Below are 23,586 nucleotides of genomic sequence, written 5' to 3' on the forward strand. Positions count from 1 at the left end.
TGGAACCAGTTGTGAGACGTGGGGTACACCGGCACAAGACCACCTAACGTTCCCACATCCAAGAAAGAGCTGTGTTTTTCATGAGCAAAGCAGAATTGCAATCCCTCAAAATAAATGTGAGAGTTCAGATTTGGAGATATCTCCCTCCCAAATGGCCCTATGAGCTATTTATGCCTGACCTTTATTAGAGCCTTTTGAGTTTGTATTGGTCTGATCAGCAACAGCTGAATGCACTGTACCTTGATCCCAACATAGTAACATCACTTTGGTGGTTGTTCTTCATGTTCAAAGACCAATCAACCCTACAAAAAAGTTACTTATTACTTAAAAGAAACATTAAAATTATCTTGAAAATAAAAACATGCAGAAGGAACTCCTAAATCTACTTGAATATTATGATCCAGAATCTCTTTTTAGTAATAGATCTAGAAATAATGGCATATATTTATTGTTACAAAGCACATTACTTCATTTGATCATCTCAATAACCCTCTAAAGTAGATAGTGTACTATCATTCCCAGATTACAAATTAAAGAACTGAGGCAAATTTCTCTTCATCTTTGTCAATGGTCCTTCTATCTTCTGGCACTGATTTAGACCACCCAAGCAGAAGATGTTGCCATCTGGCAGCTCTTTCCAGTATTGGATACATCTTCTCAAATGTTCCCCAATGGACTCGTCTAGGGAGAAGAATAAAAAACTCTTTGTTCCCCATTGCCATTTCATGCCTCTGCCACCATCACTCAGCAACTCCTTTGAGATTCATTATATTCAGATACATCACAGATTCAGGTCCTCCTGGCATTGATCTACCAGCTCCCAAGTCATTCATGCTCTTTTCTTAATGAGCTCAGTACCTGAATGAGAGCGTTTAAACCTCTACCTCAATCTTTACCAAAATGCTAGGGAACTTCAACGTGCATATTAACGTTCCTTCAACCTTTGCTTCCCAGTTCATCAATTTTCTTACTTCCCCTAATAAATGTTTTCACTCAACGTCAGCCGCACAAAGGGACAATTAAACCTTAGTCTCACCGTGAACCACAAGAATGTTTGTTACTTTGATAATAAAGAATTGATTTTGATATTAGATTTTTGATTTGATAATAAAGAATATGAAATTCCTTTATCCAACCATTCATCTTCTATAAGTCCGCCTTTCCCTATACCCCATTCCTCCTAAATCTATTCTTCATCCTCACCAGGATCTCCATCCCCTCCAAGCCTCAGTACTTTCTGGGGCCATCACTCCTGTTCTGATTTACTTTTCTTCTTTTTTCCAATCTTGATTTTCTACATTTCAAGTTCGAATTTACTCTCTTCTCTACTCTTAAATGACTTATTCCCTTGTTCTATTACCATGATGCCTTGTCAAATGTCAACTCTAGATTACTCCTACCATTTTCTCCTTCCTTTTTTCTCACACATGAAGCTGGAGGAAGTTAAATAGCTGAAAAAGACCTGAGAACTTTAGTAAATTTCCATCTGAATCACCAGTGTGACATGGCAACCTAAATAAATAAACCTATGTACTCTCAAGGTGTGTTAATAAAGGTATGGTTCCCAAAGCAAAAAGATGATAATCTCACTATGCTCTGCCCTGGTCACATGGCATCTGGAAAGATATTAACAATCTGCAGCACGCTCAGTGTAAACAGATGTTGAAATAATTGAATGCCATTTCAGATGATCAGTTAAAGGAGTGGAGATTTTTAGCATGGTGAAGACTTGGGACTGCATAATAGCTGTGGCTTTCCTATAAGAGGGGATTAAACTTATTCTGCTTGAATAGAGGTTAGAACTTGAGTGAAATCGGTAGAAGTTGCAGAGAGGGAGCTTTATATAAAGAACTGATAGGGTCCAAAATGAAGGAGGTGAGAATCCAGACCCTGTATCCAGAGTACTATTTTTCAGTTATTGGCACTACATTTTAGAGAAGACATTGAAATTTTGTTTTTCAGTAATTTTAGTCATGTCCTCCAACTCTTTGTGACCCCATTTGGGTTTTTCTTGGCAAAGATACTGGAGTGTTTCCCATTTCTTTTGTCAGTTGAAGAAACAGGCAAACTATTTAAGTGACTTGTCCAGGATCACACGGCTAATAAGTGTTTGAGGCCCAATTTGAACTCAGGTCCTCCAGAATTCAGAGTTGTTGCTCTATCCACTCTGCTACCGAGATATCTGGGTATTAAAATTCTAACATATCTAGAAGACACTAAGGATGATGAGAGTACTTGAAATCATATCATATGCTGATTGGGGAAATATACTGAAAATATTAGGCCTAAATAAAATATAAAGGTTTATTGAACACAATAGCATCTTCAAACATTTGAAGTCTTATCAGAAGAAGGAATGCATGTTTGGTTTGGTATCAAATATCTCTGTTGAAAATCACAGAGAATCACAGCTTATTGTAAAGAAGATCTTAATAAAGAAATTCCTAACTTGAAGGTCCATAATACCCTTCCCCCAAGGGTTCTGTGGATAGATTTTTGAAAATCTGTAAACTTGGGAGATGCAAAACTGCATCTTTATTTTCACTACTCTTTAACTGAAATTTAACATTTTATTTTAAAATATTATCCTGAGAAAAGATCTGTAGGCTTCAGCTGATTGCCAAAGGACAGACTACCATGAGATATACACAAAAAAATTAAAGATTTCTATCTTGACAAGTAAACTTGTCAAGGAAAGACACACACACACACACATATATATATATATTTCTATCTATATAATCATAACATCATTATTTATAATACAAAAGTCTAGGAGAAATACAAACCTAATCATTGAAGAATGGCTGAACAAACTGCAGTATATGAATGTAATGAAATATTATGCTGTAAGAAATGACAAAATATGAATAATTCAGAGAAACATGGAAAGATGTGCATGCAGTGATACAAACTGAAGAAAGCAAAGTCAAAATAATAATATACATCATAGCTACAATGATATAAAGAAAAACACATCTAAATGCAAAACTGAGATAAAATATAAAGGCCAAATGTCAGTACTAATTTATTAAGATTAATTTTTTTACTTAATTTATTAAGATTAAGCTGCTGAGTTGTCAATTGCTATCATGTACTAAGTAGTTCTGCTTAAGTACTTTCAAGAAAAGTACTTTATGGGGAGGATTGTTTAGGTAATGGTTGAGAGGTAGCTACTACATCAACATACATTATAATAGCATTTTATAAAAACTATAATAACATTAATAGAGCTGTCTAAAAGTAAAATGAGTTGCCTTAAATAATGACTTCCCCCTTTTTTAAGCAAAGTCAGCATGATTATTGCTGAGAATTTTTGTAGAAGTTCCTACAATATGTAAATTGGAATCTTATTTATTTACCTAGAAAACCACCAAAAAATTTATTATTATTATTATTATGAAGCATCTCCTTGAAGACACTACTGATGGAAGATACAACCTCATGAAGCAGCCTATTTCATTTTCATACACTTCTTATGAAAAGTTTTTTTCCCTCTTATTTCCTTTTATAATTTAATATTATTATTCTCTTTCCCCTTTTATTTATTTTTCCTATTCACTTATTTATTATTATTTCCCTTTTATTTATTTATTCCCTTTTATATTCCTGTTTACTTTCCCATTATTTATTTTCCATTTATTGCTTTTTAAAATTTTTCCCTTTCCCCTTAGTTTATTTCCTATAACTTTAGCCCAATAGTCCTCATTCTATTGTGAAGAGGATTTTTGCTGCAGGTATGTTTTAATGAGGTGACCTCTGAGGTCCTTTCCAACGTTGAGATTATATGATCCATTGATTCACTGAACTCCTATTTTGTGTAAAACACAATGCTGAGTACTCTATGGGATGCTAAGGTATATAAAGCAAGGCCTTGGACCTTAACAAACACAGCAAATACAAATAATGATAGCCCAAGGTAGAATGCCAAAAGTACCAAAGAGGAGGAAGAGATCATTTTAACCTAGGAAAGTCAAAAAAAATTTCCAGGAAAAGGTGACATCTGAGTTTTGAATGAGACCTAGGATTTCACTACCCATTATCTAGAACACTACAATGAACTGGGTTCAATGGAAATTTCCAAAGGTTGAAATATTTTATTTCCCCTTAGGAAGAAAAATATTAATCATATATTAGGAAGAAAGAAAAAGAAGAGAGTGGTAAAAAAAGGAAAGGAAGAAAAGTGAGACTAAGAGGCTTACTTTGCTCAGTTTCCCCTTCCCACAGGTGGATGGCATGCTGGAGAAATGGATTTGGCAAATGGCAGCAGCACTCAAATCTCAGAAATCCAACCAAGTGAATGTGATTGTAGCTGACTGGATCACCTTGGCACACCAACACTATGCTATTGCTGTCCGAAACACTAGGCAAGTTGGCCAGGAAATTGCAAGTTTTCTGGAGTGGCTGGAGGTAAGAACTTTCACCTCCTCTTCTATTCCTTTCTTCTCAGAACTAATTCAAGGAGTCTGAATAAATAGAGTTTACTTTAATCTACTTAATTTAATTCACTTAAAGGCTATTTAATAAATAATTTCTGGATCTCATTGGTTGAGATATTTGCAGTTTGTTAAGATATATCTCATCCACGAAATCCTCAGAGAAGTAATTCTTTAAAATATTTAAATTGTTTCACAAATACTGAATTCAGCAAGAATAAAATAGAAAAGGGCATTTCTTTCTCCTGCAATAAGACCTTGAAACCCACTAGGTATCCTGTAAATAGAATAAAATTCAGGATAAAATATTTATCCCTCCAAATAAAAGTGAAAAAATACTGGTATGATGTCGTCTTAGTGATTTGACATTCAAAGTATCCTTTAAATCAAAAACTCTGCTCCCTTCCTTATTATTAACAAATCTATAGGGCAACTAATTTGAGGTAATACCATGTGTTCCTATACGTGCAAAATTTGAACTACTTGAAAATTCTTTAAGAGAAATTCCATGAAAATTCCTCAAGATATTACCATTATTCTTTGGAAGCAGACAACTTTTTTTTCTGTCAACTGTGATATCATATTCCTCACTTTTCAGAACGGCAAGTTAGGAGTTTTCTCTCTTGAAAATGAGGGTTTCTACAAGGCAGGCTAACATATACATGTAATTTCTGCTTCCAGGGAGTTGAGCTGATGAGTCTCTTGACGTAGAGAGTTCAGAGTAACTATAGACTAAGCTGATTGGGTATCCACATTAAATTCAGCATTAGGTCAAAACTGCTGTGCTAATTAAAAGAGGACCAGGTTTATAATTCCTAAACTTCCAGTCTAGATGAAATAGGAAGATCAAAAAGGGAGACAAGAAGGAAGGGAGGATGAAGGAAGAAAGGCAGGATTTCAAGAACACTAATATTTTCAAAATTTAAGTAGTCATTAAAATTCATTTTATAACAAATTCTAATATTTACTTTTTTTTAAATCTAGAGGGTCATAATAGTAATTTGAATGCATAAACTATATATTTGCCTACCAGAGACATTGACAAATATGTCTTCCACTTTCATAACCATAATAAATATATTAGGTTCTTTGTACCATAATCAAGTGGTATATTTGCACAAAGCTAATGAGCCTCTGTCTCACTCTTCCAGTATCTTTTTCTCTCCATCACTTTTCACTTACACTTATACATCTTCATATTAATTCCATATGTTGTACCTTTCCCTCTATAGTCTCTCCCTGTTTTGTCTCTTTAATTCACCACAATATAGATATAAAGCATATTTAAATGTTTTATTAATACTTTTAACTTTTTATGCCACCTTTATTTTTGGATATTATTACCTCTTCCTCCCCCCAAAAAAGAAACCTTTTAGCGAATTAATACAATTAAGCATTAACTAGCTGATATTCCTATAGCCACATCTGATAGCAACCCATGAAGTAAGTTTAATTATGTTTTATTTACTGAATAGAAGTATTTCTTCCCTGTTCTTAATGTAAAAAAAAAAAAAGATGATTAAAGACGTTTTATATTATGTTTAAACTTAGATTGCCTGTGATCGATTTTTTTTTCTTATATGTTAAAGGTCCTTAGGAGGAAGAAAAGGCTTTCAGTCTTGCATTAGATTTTTCCCTCATTTCCCCCCCAGGATTGATACTGAAATAGAAGTTTGATAGCAAAAGCAAACATTCCATCTAGTTGGTGGAATTTTCAATAAGTTTGAGAATCTCCTCAAAAAGTCCAAAAAAAATTTAAATGAAATTGTGACTTTTTCCCAGAAAGAGACCAGAAAGAGACTTTCCCAGAAAGAGCATAATTCTTCCTACTGAGAATAACCAGATTTCACTGTGAGAGAGACTTCAGAGTTCTTTTCATCATTGGTGCTGAGGTTTCCAATTTCAGAGTTGAAACAGTCCTTAAAGAATACTCAGTCCAATCCATACTTGAACAATAATCACTTCTACAATAACTCTAAGAAGTGACTTCCCATCTTTTGTCTGAATAGCTCTTAAGAGGAAGAACTCATAACCTTACATTTTATTTTAGACTAACACATCCTTTGGAAGTTGTTCTTTATGCCAAACCTAAATTTGAATTGTGGCTTCTAATCATTGTCCATAGATCTGCACTCTGGGGCAAAGAGCAAATTTAATTCTTTTGACGACTAGACAATTAGATGGACTAACTTGTATTTCTAGAAAATCTTCTTTCCTATCATTATATTTTGGAGGTTGGATGTGGAGTATGAAGGAGACATTCTGCCTCCTATCTTCCGGAAGTTGTGTCAGTCTCAAGCACTCAACCAACATGATAAAGGGTGGGGGGGTGCAGTAGAAAAGGACCCCTTCCTGAACCCAGGCAAGGGCAACAACCACCAGCTTCTACAGTCTGAAATCTGACTGGTCCCACATAGTAGGCACAGGAATTGATCAACAAGTCCTCCAGTATTCCTCCATTATCTACCTCTCTCATTAAGTGAACTGAACTAAAAACAACCACATCTAAGGTGCCAAGTCCATCTGCAGGATGGACTTCTCTCCATTACCAAATAGTTCTCCTTGGTTAATTTAAATTTTAAAAAATAACAAAAATACCACTGCCAGATGTTACAACCAACATCAATAAAAGAATCTGTAGTCATATATACAAAATCAACAACTTTAGATTCTATCAAAATTTTAACTCTCCTAGTAATCTTACATCTGAAAAGGGAGAAGAAAAAACAGAAAAAGCCAATCTATACCTTTTTCAACTCTTCATACGTGACTTCAGCTGATAGAATCATACTTGAAGCAGTTACCTACCAATGGCAATTTAATTAAATTAATTGATATGTATTAAACACCTATCTATGCAAATTGCTGGACTAGGTGCCAAAAGATACAAAAAAATTAAAAAGATAGAATTCCTGCCCTTGTAGAGTTTACAATCTAATAACGAAGACTTTTTAAAAAAAATTATTAAACACTATATACAAAGCATTGTGCTGAGTTCTGGGGATACAAATAGAAAAGTAAGGTAGTAAGAGGCATCTTTTCATCTTTAGTGGAATGGTAGATATCTGATGGTATCATTTCATGATAATGAGGTCCATAGAAAGTAGATTCACTAAATCGGAAATTATTTATTAAACACTTGCTAAGTGCCAGACACTGTGCTGGGTATATAACACAAAAGTGAGATGCTTCCGGTCTTCAAACAGATTACATATGCTTGACACCCCAACAACCATGAATGCTTTCCCCTTTGGTACTTGGTTTTTCTATTTTATTTTTTTTTAGTTTTACTCTATCCCTCTTTTTTATTCTACTCCTCAGAAAATAGAAAATACACAAAAGATACACTGTAGCCTATAAATGACATGAACAAGTATCTCTCTCCAGTGAATCTCATCTTCTCATCAGGGTTCTGCACGCTGTGATGGAGAAAACCATAGTAGGATATAAAGACCCAAGCCATTCACTGTCTAGGTAATTGGAATTGAAAAGAAAAAAAAAATTCCCTGAATGTTTTTTGTCCATCTGGAGCTACTGTATTGACTTCTGTGGGAGAAAGAAAACACATCAGGAGAAAAATCTGAGGAGACCTTATTCCCCTTTCTCTTTCAAGCCGAAAGAGGACTGGAATAAGAGAAAACAGATCTGAAGCAATAGTTTCAAAGACTAAAGAGAATAGGGCAAGTCTTGAGCTGAGCTGAGTGGAAGTCAACAAGATCATCTATCCTTTTTCAATTTGAACCCAGAACCAAAGAATCCCTCAGCACTTGGGGACAGTTCAGACACACCATGGAGAGTTCCTATTGTGGACCATTTTGAGCCCTGCTTTTCTGATGCTAAAAACAAGGCACTGCTATCTTCCAGGAGGCGGTTCAATTTTCAAGAAGGAATGTTCATCTAATTGGGTACAGCCTTGGAGCTCATGTCTCAGGATTTGCTGGCAGCTATATTAATGGTACAAACAAGATTGGAAGAATTACAGGTAAAAATGACTCATAACTAATAATAAATATCTCAAAACCCAGTTTGCTTTCTTCTTCATTCCTACACTGATGTTTTAAAATACAGACCAACTTTTCCATCAGTATGGCAATTAAAGTTCCTTTGCTTCCTCTACTCTCTGGCAGATCACCACAGGATGAGTTACAGTGATAATTCTAACATTATCACTGACAGAGCTTCTCTTTTTAAGTTTCTCAGGGAGAATTATAAACCTAATTCATATTGTCTCCCTTCCAATTAATATTTTTGGTAGATATACCAAAGAATGTTTAAAATAAGACTATTAGTATGTTTTTGTAGTAGGAGAGAGAAATAGAGACAGAAAGACATAGAGAAATAGAGACAGAGAGATGAAGTTCTATCTTCTAATTTGCCATACTATCTGAGCCAATTCTGTATCTCAGTTTCTTCACTAGTGAAACAAAATTCCTTCTTCTGGAACATGTTATTTTTTGAGAACCCTAGAAGATACATACATACATATATGTGTGCGTGTGTGCTCCTGTTATTTCAATTTAATTCAGTAAGTATTCCTTAAGTACTTATTGTGTACCAGGTACTGTTCTAAGTGGCAGAGATACATAGTGTGATAGTTAAAATTAAAAGTTCCAAACACACTCAATTTATTAGTAAAGTCTGAATTTATCAATAAATGGAATCTCCACATCCTCAGCAAAGCTAAGACTCCAATGAGGAGGGATATTTTTGGGGGAGAACAGAACAAAGAACAGGTTTTTGTACTCAGGGAATAAATTATAATTGGCTAAAAGAGCTTGCCATCATGAATGGTAAAATCAGTCTGATTGGTTATAGAGCTGAGGCATGGGGAACAATATGATTGGTTGGAAATTGGGAATGAGGGGTTAACAACAACTTCTTCCCTCAGTGGAATAGGTTCCTTGTTTGAGTCCATTTGCAAAGTTAGAGGTAGTGGACCAGATTTCTATTGGATAGCAAACCAGACATCCTGCAAGGGCAACATCCTTGACACAAGAATGGAATATTGATTAACAAGAGAAGTGGATTTCTAAACTTAACTCATTATATGACAGCTGAATTTCTGAACTAAATTCAGAGACAAAGAACTATAATTTAGGCAGCTATAGTACAAAAATCAATCAACTATAAATGGGATCAATAAAAAAGACAATAAATTTTATTATTTCAATAAACAAAAATGAAGAGTCTATATTCAAGTAGTTAAGTTCTGTGGGGAAACATTGGGCACTAAGATAAATAATACAATATATTTTCAAAGAAGATGGGAGGGAGACATACTAACAAACAGGAGTCAGGGATAAGCAAAGGCTACAGAAATCTAGAAAGTGGCAAATCTTAACAATTTATTGCTCATTTAAGGCTACTTTTTTGTTCTTATTGTTTTTAATTAAGCTGGATAACTTATCTCTAAATGCAAATACTAAAAAAGAAAGATGCTCTGATTTTGCTGATGGTGAATGGACATCAGTTATTCCATGCAGTTCCCCTTTTTAAGTTGCTCCTTATTAGTTTATTTTGTTGAGTTCCTGTTGTTCTTTTTTCTATTAGCTGTATCAGGGGCATTGTTGGGCTTGAACGGCATCATGGCTTGTGGTTTAAGCCTAGAGTGTTTCAAGGTTCTCTTTCACTTGAAAGTGTTCACAAAACTTCAGGCCCTAAATTACAACCTCCCAGTTTAGGACTCTGGAAGAAATCAATCAACAATGATATGAGAACTACAACATACTTCTGTACCTACTAGCCAAGAGCCTTTAGACCCTGAGGCCTTAGATCTGGTCTGTGCTCCATGACTTCACCTCCTCCTTTCTTGATTTTATTCACATGTTTCATTTGTAAATATGCAAAATATTGATCATCAAAGCATGATAAAGGCCAATTTTATTTTTAAAAATATATGGAACTAATGGAACGAGGGAGAAGGGAAAATAATCTCACAGTGGCTGGAGAATAGTCCTGAAAGAGGGTTGAAAGCCAAGTACTATCTGGGACTTCAAAAACAATTCCAAAGGGAGGGAAAGGAAAACAGAATGTAAGTAAACAGCATTGACTTGAATCAGCAACAGGGTGTGCTTCTTATTAAACACAAGCATACATATCAGTGGAAGGACCACTAGGCTTGAGTGTGTTTGTCTGCTTTCAGTTGAAAAATAAGGTTCCCAGGTTTGTTCTAAAAGTTCTAATAACATAGCAGCTATCTGAACAAATTTTGAAGAAAAGACCCTAAGTTTCCACTAAACTCTGCAGTACAAAGTAGGGTTTTGTTTATTTAAGAAAACCAGTTTTTTATTCCCAAATTAAAAAAAAAAAAAAAAGTAACAATAAAGGAACTTCTTCCAGGCCTTGTATTTGGGGTCTGTCAATCAACTAACAAATGTTTAGTTAGCCTATACTCTGACCCTCTATCCTCCCAGTCTCCTGATTCTTCATTACCTCATTTGGGATTTTCTTGGCAAAAATTCTGCAGTGATTTGCCATTTCCCTCTCCAGAGCATTTTACAGATGAGGAAACTGAAGCAGACAAGGTTAAGTGACTTGCCCAGGATCCCACACAGCTAATAAGTGTCTCAAACAAGAGTTGAATTCAGGAAGATGAGTCTTCCTGACCCAAGCCCAGCATTCTCTCCACTGCACCAGCTAGCTGCCCTTCTAGTCTGCCAGGTATGGAATCTCAGCTTTATCCTGGACTCCTCACCCCACATTTTTAATTAATTGGTAAATCTTGCCTGGCTAGCCACCATAGCTCTTGCATTTCACCCCTTACTTATTATACTCACACAGATACCACCCTAATTCAGGCCTTCATCACCTCTGATCTGCACTATTACAACATCCTACATCTAGTCCATCCTACATACTCCTAAGTAATTTTCCTTAACTACATATCTGACTATGTGATTCATTCAAATCTAGTGACTCCCTCTTGCTTCTAAGATAAAAAGCCAAACTTCTCTGGTTGGCTTTTAATGCCCTGTACAACCAGACCCTAGCCTATCTTTCTAGCTTCACTGATCATTAATAATCTCTTCAAATATTTTCTAGCAATGCGATTCTGGGCAAGTCACTTAATCTCTGTCTGTCCTATATTCTTGTGATGAAGACAGCCATCTACAGCCAGAGAGAGGGCTATGAGAACTGAGTGTGGACCACAACATAGCATTTTTATTTTTTTTAACTGTTGTTTGCTTGCATTTTGTTTTCTTTCTCATTTTTTCCTTTTTGATCTAATTTTTCTTATGCAGCAAGATAACTGTATAAATATGTATACATATATTGGATTTAATATATATTATAAGATGTTTAACATATATTGGATTACTTGCCACTAGAGGAGAGGGTGGGAGGGAGGAGGGGAAATTTTGGAACACAAGGTTTTGCAAGGATCAATGTTGAAAAATTATTCATGAAGCATATGTTTTGAAAATAAAAAGCTTTAATAAAAAAAGAACCATCTATATAATAGTTTTTAAAATCTCTGTCCTAAATTGGGTCTCATAAGAATACCTAACTCAAAAATTATCATGAATGTTAGATGAGATATTTGTAAAATGCTTAGCAAAATGGCTGACACATAAGAGGCACTTAAATTTTTATTCACCTTCTTTTCTTTCCATACTTTCTTTACAATCTAGGAAAACTAGTTTTCTTTTTTGCTCTTCACACTTATTCATTTATTCCCATCTCTGTTGACTTTGCACTGACTATCCTTTGTGCCTAAAATATACTCTCTTTACCTCTGCCTCATAGCACAAGTACTGCCTTCTGCAATGAAGCCTTTCTTCGCCTTTACTCCCACTTACCATTGCTTATCCTCCCAAAATACTTTGTATTTAGTTATTACTGTATGTATATATGAATATGTGTATGTATTTACAAATTATATTATTATTACAATATTTATTAACTTTATACTTTGACTGTATATTTATAGGTGTTCTTATTGTCTTTCTCCAGTAGAATGGAAGCTCCTTGCCAATAGTGATTCTTATTCTCTGTGTTTTTCTGTATTACCAGCATCTTGCACAGTGTCTCACACTTAGTAGGTCCTTAATAAATAGAGTGATTGATGATCTGAACTTGAGGATGCTGACTCTAAATCTAACACCAATTCACTTGTATAGTTCTAAACCTATCTCCTGTTCTCTAAAATAAAGATAAGGATAATATTTGTACAACCTACCATCATAGAGCTGTGATGAGGAAATTATAAATTGTAAAGGGCTTGATTTGATTGAGGTATGAATGGGATGGGATTACATCCTGTAAAACTGCAAAGGGCTTCTTATAAATGGGATCCATCATTATATTATTCTCATCTTTTTTGGTGTGGTTTAGATATCAAATGTCTGAGGACAAATATCTATGCTATGACTTTTATATCTATTGTTCTGTTGACTATTGTAATGCCTGCTTTTTGCAGGTGAAAAAGAGGACTGGAATTAAGCTCATCTGGTAGACTTGCCAAAAAGAAAACCTCTTTATTATTATCTTTATTGTTAATTATAACTGACAAAATAGAAAATGAAACGGTTACTGGCCAAGTACAGGTGAACAATATTGTGTCAATTTTACCTTACCTGTGCGTAAAAAACAAACAAAAAAAAAAAACAAAAAAAAAACACAGTTTTAATGATCTCATTAGTGTCTCTCAAGTGGCTTTGAAAGTACTAGAAATTGTTTTTCCTAAAGCTAAGTAGACTAAGCTTCTTCCCACAATTTTGTTTATACTCTTCAAGATATCATTTTTTCTAGACAATTTTAAAGACAGACATCAATCCAAAATCTGGATTATTTCACCATCAACTATAAATTACTTTATTTCTAATTACCGAGGGTCTAATATATAAGATCATAGCATTATTGTGACAAGAAAACTCTAATTTTTGTCTTCTCTCTGTTCCCGCTTGCACAGGAAACAGGTATTGGAATTGGTGTTGGAATATCACAAAGCTCAAAAGCAAAATTCATGCTCTTATTTTCTTGTACTTATCAGGACTAGATGCAGCTGGTCCCTTGTTTGAGGGGACATCCCCCACTGAACGTCTGTCACCAGATGATGCTGATTTTGTGGATGCTATTCACACATTCACCCAGGAGCACATGGGTCTGAGTGTGGGGATCAAACAGCCAGTAGCACATTATGACTTCTACCCCAATGGAGGCACCTTCCAGCCAGGTTGTCACTTCTTGCTCATGTACAGACACATCGCACAGCATGGCTTCCATGGTAAGAAAGGAAAGGTTAGCCAAGAACTTTGGCTAATCGAGATTCTTTCCTTAGCTCTCCTGGCGATAGAATCCACAAAGGTTAAAAACCAACCCTCTATAAGCTACAAAATCACAATAAAACGGTGACATGAAAAGCTCTTTGCCTTGGTTTGAAAAAGACACAATTGTCTTTGGACAAGTCATGTGACCTTTCCAAAATGAATTTTTCTTATTGATAAAATGAAAGAGTTGGTACAAAATTATTTCTAAGGTCACTTCAAGTTCTAATGCTTTAAAAAGCAGTGTGACAGTATAGCAAGGTCAAATTGAATAGAAATGGAAGCCATTAAACCATACATAAGGATCCCTGCAGGCTATATATTAACTTAGAAAACTACATATTAATATTATCTATGTTCTATTGCATTTTTATTTGTTTTTTAAATATTTCCCAGTCACATTTTAGTCTGGTTTAGTCTATACTGGAAAGTGTTGTGGAGCTCAAGGGGTCACATGTTTGACATGTCTAGGGTGGTAGATGGAATGCTAGACAGAATCAGGAAAACTTGGGTTAAATCCTACTTCAAAAACTTACTAGCTCTGTGACTCTGGACAAATCACTAGACCTCTGTTTCCCTATCTGTCAAATAGGAATAATAACAGAAATCTATTTCATAAGATTATTATAAGGATCAAAGGAGAACATATAAATACATATCTATAAAAACACTTTATAAACTTTAAAACACTACTTAAATGAAAGCTATTATTTGTTAGGTTCTTACTAAGTGCTAATGAGATAATGAGATGTTAGGTTCTTCCTAAGTGCTAAATCGGTACTTAATTCTCTAGTTCTGGCCTTTCCTGGTAGTTTGACTTGTGAATTCCTAAGGAAGAGCTTGTGTGCTTGGGAGGAGCAAGCTCATTGGTTGAAGTGGTTCTTCCCAGAAGCCCTTGCATTATCCCACGCCCATTCTCTGGGAGTATAAAAGAGGACAGCACTCCAGAGAAAGAAGTCTCTGCTCTACATCAGGCTTGACGCGGCTCTCAAGAGGAACAGATTTCACTTCTCCAGGGAGTATCTCAGTAGTCTCTACTGCACACAACTCTATTTTTCCTAATTTTAATCCCTTTCTTCAATCTGATTGCCTTTTGACTGATTTATCAGGTAATCCCTTTCTGCCATGTGATTACTTTTCTGCTGGTTTATCACATCAGAGTCCTGACCTTCTAAAGGCTCTTTGGGTGTAACATCAGCTGCCATCATGCCCTAAGTCTTTTTTGCCTGAGGCTCTGGACCTGGGCCCCTCATCCTATTTCTCTGAATTATTCTACACTCTGATGCCCAATGGAGTCCTCTGTTGCATTTTGGACATGGGGTTTTAGGTCTTCTCTCACCTGTCTTCTCACTGTATCTCCATACCTACACTGAGCTCTTAGATGTCCAATTTTTCCACATTGAAAACATCGCCGAGTTTCTCTGGAAGTCCCTTGCCAGGAGGGACCCTGTCTTTCCACATTCATCATAGTCCGTTAGTAAGAAGCTAATATCTCATTATCTCATTAGCACTTAGTAAGAACCTAACAATTATTATTATTTTAAAAGTGTTATTCAATTCTCCCCTTAGAAAATATTGTTTGTAAAATTGTCCATTGGGGCATTTTCCCCCTCTATTTTCTTCATCCCTATCTTTTGGTGAGTCCTAGAGTTGGCTGGATACAAAATGATGGAAGGCCTACTACTCTGTGAGATCACACTTTGCACTTCCTGATACATAGTTTTATACATTATAATTCAATTCAATTCAACAAATACTGATTAAGCTTCTACTATTTGCAAAGTGAGGGAGAGTCTTGATATAGTAGATAGAGAAGAATGGCCTTGGAATCCACAAGAGTCAAGTCCCAGCTTACACACAAACTTGCCCTGGACAATCCACTTAATTTCTCACAGAATTCCACAAAACTATAAAATTGCAGATCTGTATTGATGGAGGAAAGGGAATTTCCTCACTAAGAATTCCTTATGTCAAAGAAATTCCAGATTTAATGTAAATATATATGTATGTATGTATATATAATTTATATATACATAAATATATGTATGTATATATCATATCATATATACCAAATTGTGTTAGGATTCTTACAAGGTACTTAATGTACTTAGTTCACACCTTTAAAGGAGTTCACTCATTGGTCCACACATTGGACTTCATACCTTTAGCGTATATAAAAGGACAAGCTCTGGAAGGAAGATTGAGAGTCAGGATTCAGTCAAAGAGAGAACTTCAGGGACTTGGGAGATTCACAAGACAGAAACCCACAATCCCACACTCTTGGAGGCAGAGTCTGATTCATTCCCATTTCCATCTTTGGGCTGGCTGGAGACATTCGAACAAGAGCTCTTGGGAACCAAAGAGAGAGGAAGGCCTCCAGAAAACTAGGGGAGCCCCAAGTGAAGGAGATAAGAGACAATAAAGGCTGCATTTTGGGATTATTGAACTGAACTGAAACTAAGGCTGCCTCCAGAAACTCCCCAAGAAACCTGCCCCCAGAGAATGATTGCAATTTAGAGAAAAAGAACATTAAAAAATTGTGTGTTTGTAAATATGTGTGTGTGTGTGTGTATATATACATACTAAATTGTGTGTATGTATATACATGCACAAACTGTAAAGACCTCAGTACTGCTCCCCCAATATTTTCCTGCTTGATCATTATTTAAGGAGAATATAAAATACTTTTCCTCCCATTTGTGTTCATATGACCTACTAGGCTAGACCTTCACCTAGTCCAACCATCTGACCAACATAGAAATGTGACTGTAAGCTGGCCATTTCCACTCAGATCATGAAAAACCTGAAGGAACTGGAAAAACTTCTTTGCTCCTATCACAAAAAACCACTGATTAATCCATCCTCTTCTTTAATAAGGAGATTCTATCAGTTTATAAAGAAGTGACCATAAAATATTTATTCTTTAAATATTTTAAATGTTTTTATGACTCAAGTAAGAATGTTTGTCAATTGTTATCTATTAGGCCTATTTCCATTTGACAACAAATCCATGTAAGGAGAAAGTTCTAAGGCTAATAGAAAAACAAAAGTCAATTTAATTTTTTTTTCCTCCTGAGGCAATTGGAGTTGTGACTTGCCCAGAGTCACACAGCTAGCCAACTTAATTTTTAAAAGACAAGTTAGAAAACAAAAAAATAGTTAAAATTTTTAAACATGTAAAATACTAGTTTTAAAAACTAGTTGTGTGCCCCCAGGCAAGTCACTTAACCCAAGTTGCTTCAGAAAAAAAAAAAAAAGGAAAAAAAATTACCTACATTATGAATTAAGACATTTTCTGTCTGAACTTAGCTCCATTTGTCAAATTAGGCCAACCCTACTACAGTCAAACAAGAAGTCTTCCCTGAACTGTATAGCAAAGACTATTGGATTTAGAGAATTTCGACTCAACTGTTTATTACTTGAATGACCCTGAATGAGTGACTTGACTCTGCTGATCCTCATTTTAGTCATCTAAAAAATGAGAGGGTTAAGTTAAATGACCTTTAATAATAATAATAATATCCATTTGACTAAGCAAATAGAGTAGAAGACCTGAATTCAAATCATATGTGTGTATATACACACACATATACAAATATATCCATAATTATATACACACACACATGCACACACACATACACACACAAACTATTAGTTTTATCAGTGGTGATGGTAGTAATATCACTTTTAGCTCTAATTCATGAGTTTTTAACCTATAATTTATGGACCCCTTTTTATAGCTAAATGGGTAGATGAATAGATTTTTAAATTACATTTTTATTTTCACTAACTTCCAAGTAAAAGAGAGAAAAAGGGAGAGAGACAGAGGGCAGAAGAGAGGGAAGAGAAGAGACAGGAAGAGGAGGAATAGAGCAAAAGAGAGAGGAAAAGAAAAAAAGGAAAAGAGTCAAGGGGACAGAGAAAGAAAAAAGGAAAAGAAAGAGGAGGGAGAAAAGGAAGAAAAGGGAGGGTAAGGAAGGGAAGAGAGAGCCAGACTGAAAGAAAAAAAAAAAAAGAGAGGCAAGAGAGAGAGCTAGAAGGAGTCTCTTGGGCCACGTAATAAAACCCCCTCTTTTTACAGATGAGAAAACTGAGACCCTGGGGAATAAAATAACTTGACCATAGTCACAGAGCTAGAAAACATCAGAGGTAGGATTTGAACCTGGTTCTCTGACCAGTACCCTTTCTAGAATACCATTCTGCTTCCTATTCTGCACTATATGACACTGCACTATATGAAACTTTTAAACAGAGATTTAAAAAATAGATGGCTATGAGTCTTGTTTTCCCCTTTCACAAAAATATCTTTATTCAGAAGCCCAAGTTGATTTCTCCCATCCTAATAGACGGATCGTTAATGGTCTATTTGACTATCTTTGAAGTTGTTATGTCCCCAAGGAAGGCAGAGCCAAAGGAATACCTGGATTCTGAGTCAGCATTCTAAGACAATACCCTCTCCCTTTCTAGCATGCAATCAACAGGAACTGTGTGCAATGGACAATTGTAACTAGCATTTTTCATGGCTTGCTCAAGCCTTACAACATGTGCCCCAGAAAAGCAGCATGCAAAGGACCTTCAAGTTAACTTAAAGACAAATTCATTTGAGGGAAAGACACGGAGGCCTGGACACATAGTGGGATTATGACCCCAGAATGGTGGGGGAAGGGAAGGAAGGGAAGTAGAGGAAGCCCTATTAAGGAGTAGTTTGCACTATTAATTATTTCTTGCTAACTAGGCTAGTTCTATGTTACTGAGGGAATGTGATGTCTGACCCCTCCTAAATGTTGGTGTCCTGAGAAGACAGACCTGGTCACCCCCCCCCCCAGTTGTTACCTGGTGGCACACATCTTAAGGTACTATACTGGCATGTTTCAGGGATCACAGAGACCGTGAAATGTGCCCATGAACGATCAGTCCACCTCTTCATCGATTCCATCCGTCACCCCCACTTGCAGAGCACAGCCTACTGGTGCAGTGACATGAATACCTTCAACAAGGGTTTGTGCCTTGATTGCAAGAAAGGTCGATGTAACACTCTGGGCTACCACATCAGGAAGCAGCGGCAACAGAAAAGCAAAAAACTCTTCTTGGTCACACGAGCACACGCCCCTTTCAAAGGTAAGTGTGAAGGCTCCCAAATTAGCTGTGAGCCTCCTTCAAAGACAGAGGACCCGACCTCCTTTCCTTTCCTTTCTGACTCAAGTCACAGGTTGTCCACCTTTTCCTTTAATATTCAGGCAAAAGTGGTTGGAAATCCAATAGGTTGTTTAAATATCTTTTTTGGGAAGAGGGGGAAGAGGAGGTAAACTGCTCTGTGTTTACCTTATAAATAAAACCTTTGCCTCAAAGCCATTTGCATAAGATTCTTCTTATTGGTAGATATTAATTATTCAGTGCTTGGTGCCTGAGTTGGTGGGAAGAATGGCTAAAAGTTAGAAGAGATTCCAGTGTTGAGGGGAAAATGACACCATTCCAGACTCTCCTCAGATCCCTGAAGGGAGAGAGAAACTGCAAAGAAGACAATGTGATCACCATGTCAGCTCTTCTACACATCAGCTTCTCCAGCATGTCTCTCCCTTCAGGGATCTGAAGAAAGTCTCTCATAGCTGGAAGCCAGAAGAACAGTATCTTTTCTCACCATCTTTCACTAACTGTACTCCTCACAAAGGCACTGAAATTAAATAATCAATAATTACCAGTGAGAAGAATTCCACATAAATGGGAATAGAGGCAAGCGTCATATACAAGTTCTACATGCAGATGTACAGTGGAAAGTACATAAAAGAATAAAGATCAAAAAATGTGAAATCTAATTCCAATTCTACAGCTAACATTGTCAACCCACACAAGTCATTCCATTTCTCCCACTAAGGTTTTTCATCTGTATAATGGAGGGATTAGACAAAAATCATCTCTAAACTCCCCTCTAGATCTAATGGTCTTTGTTGTGAGAAAAGCAATTTGTAAACCTTAAGGAATTTTATGTTAATAATGTAAGCTATATAAGTTATATAAAGTATAACTACATAAGTTATTTAACTTATGTCTATATAAACTTATAACTACATAAGTTAGTAGTTAAACATCCCAATTCTAAAATAACATATTCTAGTCAGTAAAATTTTCATGGAATCATTTGCTTTCCCCCCCACCCAACATTGAGCTTAACACATTCAGGCTCCCTGCCAAGAGCTAAAAAAAGCCCCAATAACTCCTAGAACAAATCATGTGAGCCAACTTCTTTTTTATCAAAAAAGAAGAAAACTTTGTTCTCCTAACCAAACTTCCCCCAAGGGTTTAATCAGCTGATTTTGCCAGATATCATTATCTAAATGAGATGATGGTTCCAACCTTATTCTTCAAATGTTCATCAGCTGAGTACTTACTCCAGGGTAACATATTCAATTCTGGTCCCTCTCTGGGTTGAAGAGCTGTAACATAACCTTGGACTAACACCAGAAGGGAAAGAAAGTAGGAGGAATATGGTGCTGACATGTAGGTTGAAATCTTACAGGATGAATAATCCTACATCTGTTTGCATCAACATTTCTGCCTTAAGCACAGATCTAGTCAGGCTCACATCTTATTGCATTGCTGACATTTTTAGATAACTTTATCAGTGGTAGGCATGGAGAATTGCATGATGATGGGAAAGGTTGCAAATACCAAGTAAATTACTTTTTAAACAAAGGATTCCTTTACCTGCCTGAACTTTAACTTCCTCTCCTGATTCCATCAAGGAGCTAAGCAATTCAAGTAATAATAGCAGTGCATCATGGGCATAAAATTTCAGTGTCTCCAGAGTGTTTCAGACAGGCAGAGGCAGCAAGGCTATCCCCTATGCTGGAGTATCTATTCCTTAAGCATTTAGTGACAAAATTTATAATCTATGAACTGTCCAACCTGCCAGCAAATGGTAAAAAAAAAAAAAAAAAAAAAAAAAAAGAAAAGAAATGATGTAGACAAAAATGGAGAGGAAAGAGAATACATTTTTTTAAAGATCCAAAACATTTTTTAAAAATATTTTTAAGATTGGGATAATGCAGTAATAGTGGAAAGATCACCAGACTTGTAGCCTTAAGTTAGATTTGAGCCTCAGCACTCCAATGTATAAGCTATATAATTTTGAAAAAGTCACTTAATCTCTCTGCACCTCAGTTTCTTCACTAATGAAATATGTATAATAATACTTTATATTTCCTACCTCATAGGATTGTTGTCAAATGAAAGGCATGTGACAGACCTGGTGAATCACAAACAGAATCATGGTTCTCCCTGTTGCTTTCCTATCTTAAAAAAAAAAATGAAAAAGAAATTATGCTTAAGGCATGTCACCTGTTCTGCTTTTGATAAAGATAGAGCTCTACAAAGTGTCTGGATAGAGTAATTTCTCTAAAAATAAAATTATTATTCAATTGTTGTAGGTTTTTTAAAATTGTTAGTATTTGGAAGTATATTTTGAAAGTTTCCCAAAGAAGGCTTGAGGTCAGAGGCAAATAAAGTGGAAGATGGTGGACAACTGGGAGAATATCTTAGTATAATATCTAAGTTCCTCCTTTCTTCTTACACAGTTACCACCTTAGACCAGCCCCTCTTTAATTTCTACTTGGACAATTCCAATAATCTCCTAATTGCTATCCTCCAGTTCTTCTCTTCTCCAATCCATTATCTACATAGCTGTCAAAGTTATATTCCTAAAACACAATTCTGACTTACTCAATAAATTTCACTGGTTCTGTTAGCTCTAGGATTAAATACAAATGTCCTCATAAGGCAGGTAAAGGCCTTCACAACCTGGTTCCAATCTGTAATAGTCAAAATGGCCTCCTTGAGATTCTTCACACATATCATTCCAGCTCATATTTCATTGTCTATGATCTCAATTTTCCCAGTGTCTATGACACATTTCTTCCTTTTTCTCATTATTTGCAATTTTCATTGCATCCCTTACTTTTACCAAAGCTCAACTCAAACCCTACCTCTTCCATGAGGCTTTTCCTAAACTACACAATTATTAATCCTTCCCCCTCAAAAAAAAAAAAAAATTATATTCATTGCTTAGGTCCTTGATGGAATCAGAAGACAAAGTTAAATAATGCATATTTACATTACAAGTTTGCATATTACATAGATAAAACTAGGAAGACAGGAAGACTTGACCTTAAATCTCATCTTTAACTCCTAATGGCTGTGTGACTCTGGGCAAGTTCCTTGGCTTCTCAGGGTTCTAAGACTATAAGTTGCAGAGAAGATGCTGACTGGTACTAGAAAAGGGAAGTTTCCTCATCCTGTAATTAACCTTTTATCAATGAAATCACAGGGTCAATACCTATCCAGATATATTTTGTATGGACTTATGGGTTCATGCTGTTTCCCCAAAAATAATATAAGTTCACTGAGAATAGGGTCTATCTCATTTTTGTCTTCCTATCTCCAATGTTTAGGACATTGCCTTCTAGTCAGAATGGGAAGTGGAATTATCCTTCCTTCATCCTTTATCCCTTATCACTAGGTTGTGGGGCCATAGGTCAACATCAACTTAGCCATCCATAATCAGTGGTATAACCACCAATTATATTGACAGCCCAGTCATCCAGTGATCTGAGTGGAAAGAAGCAAAGAGGGGATAAGTAGGATCTAATATCTTAAAACTTGTCAGGGGAAATTGGCTCAAAAGATATGATATAATCTCAAGAATGAAATTCTGAAAACAAAACAGGTGTGATTTCATTGAGAAGAAAGAGGGGGAACTATCTTAAGGGACTGAGACAGACCTTCTACTCTTTCCATGTATCCCCTAATTATTTCTAGACTTAGTGAATACAAAATTCCTATAAGTAGAAACATAAAATTATCAATCTTCTCACTCTCTTTTATCATGTCTTTAGTATCTTTAATTGCCATTAATTTAACCCAGCTTCACAAATGTGTAAGCTTAGTAAGTACATCTCAAACTGAGCTAAGCATATTACGTCTAACTTCCCTTTAAGATGCTTTTAGGACAACCCCATTTTTACTGATTCTGAGGCTTCAACATAGAGATTGTCTTGCCCAAGAGAGTGCAATCTCTGACCAGTAACACCAAATTGAAAAGACTAGAGTACTGGCCTGGTGGTAGATATACTGTCTGAAGATCAGTCTAGCTGAGACAACATTCATCATCAGAAGGTGATAAAATTTTGGCTACTGAGACCTATTAAATAGGCAAAAGTACAAAATGTTTTTCTATCTTGCATGATTCCTTATATATCCAAAATGACCATCTCAGAGACCTACTTCCAAGCTGACTCCAACCCTTTGATTACTATGTTTCACATCTTATTTAAACTATTCTGAAATTATCTTACTATTACCTAGTCCAGAGTTTTTCTTCTTCGTGATAAAGATAATATGAATAATTTTGTCAAATGTATAATTGGAGTCTAGATAAATTCTATCTAGCTTAACAACTCTGTCAAAAAAAAAAAAAAGAAAAAAAAAAAAAGGAAGCCAGTCTGACATGATCACTTCTTAATAAACTGTACTAGCTATTAGTAATCACTGCCTTCTTTTCTAAATATTCATAAACTATCCCTTTACTAATGTATCCTATAATTTTTTACAAGAATCTAAGTCAAAATATAAGCCCAAAAAAGGCCTAGAGTTTGAACAATCAATCCTTTATTCCTTTTTTAGAAAATCAAAACCTTTGCCGTTTTTAATTTTTGCTGTATCTTTCCTATTCTCCAAGATATAAACTGTGGTACAACAATCATTATTCCTTCAGTATCCTAGGCTATAATTTTTTATGACCTGATGACTCTAAGTTCATTGATAACATTTTAAAATGAGCTCTTCCTTTACCTTCAGTCTTAAGTCTCTTCTAACCATTTTGTTATGTTACC

At 35.6% G+C, this 23,586-nt stretch overlaps 1 protein-coding gene across 1 annotated transcript in view; it reads left to right on the forward strand.

Annotated features, from left to right (window-relative positions):
• The window catches only part of LIPC (lipase C, hepatic type), a 224,198-nt gene that overhangs the window by 172,881 nt on the left and 27,731 nt on the right, over positions 1-23,586 (forward strand). Inside the window, exons 3-6 of the mRNA XM_074285217.1 lie at positions 4,228-4,410; positions 8,301-8,418; positions 13,429-13,662; positions 18,578-18,820. Coding sequence (XP_074141318.1) covers positions 4,228-4,410; positions 8,301-8,418; positions 13,429-13,662; positions 18,578-18,820 — 778 coding nt within the window. The remainder of the gene's footprint in view (positions 1-4,227; positions 4,411-8,300; positions 8,419-13,428; positions 13,663-18,577; positions 18,821-23,586) is intronic.

The sequence above is a fragment of the Sminthopsis crassicaudata genome, chromosome 2 (genome assembly GCF_048593235.1).
Source record: "Sminthopsis crassicaudata isolate SCR6 chromosome 2, ASM4859323v1, whole genome shotgun sequence".
Taxonomy (NCBI): domain Eukaryota; kingdom Metazoa; phylum Chordata; class Mammalia; order Dasyuromorphia; family Dasyuridae; genus Sminthopsis; species Sminthopsis crassicaudata.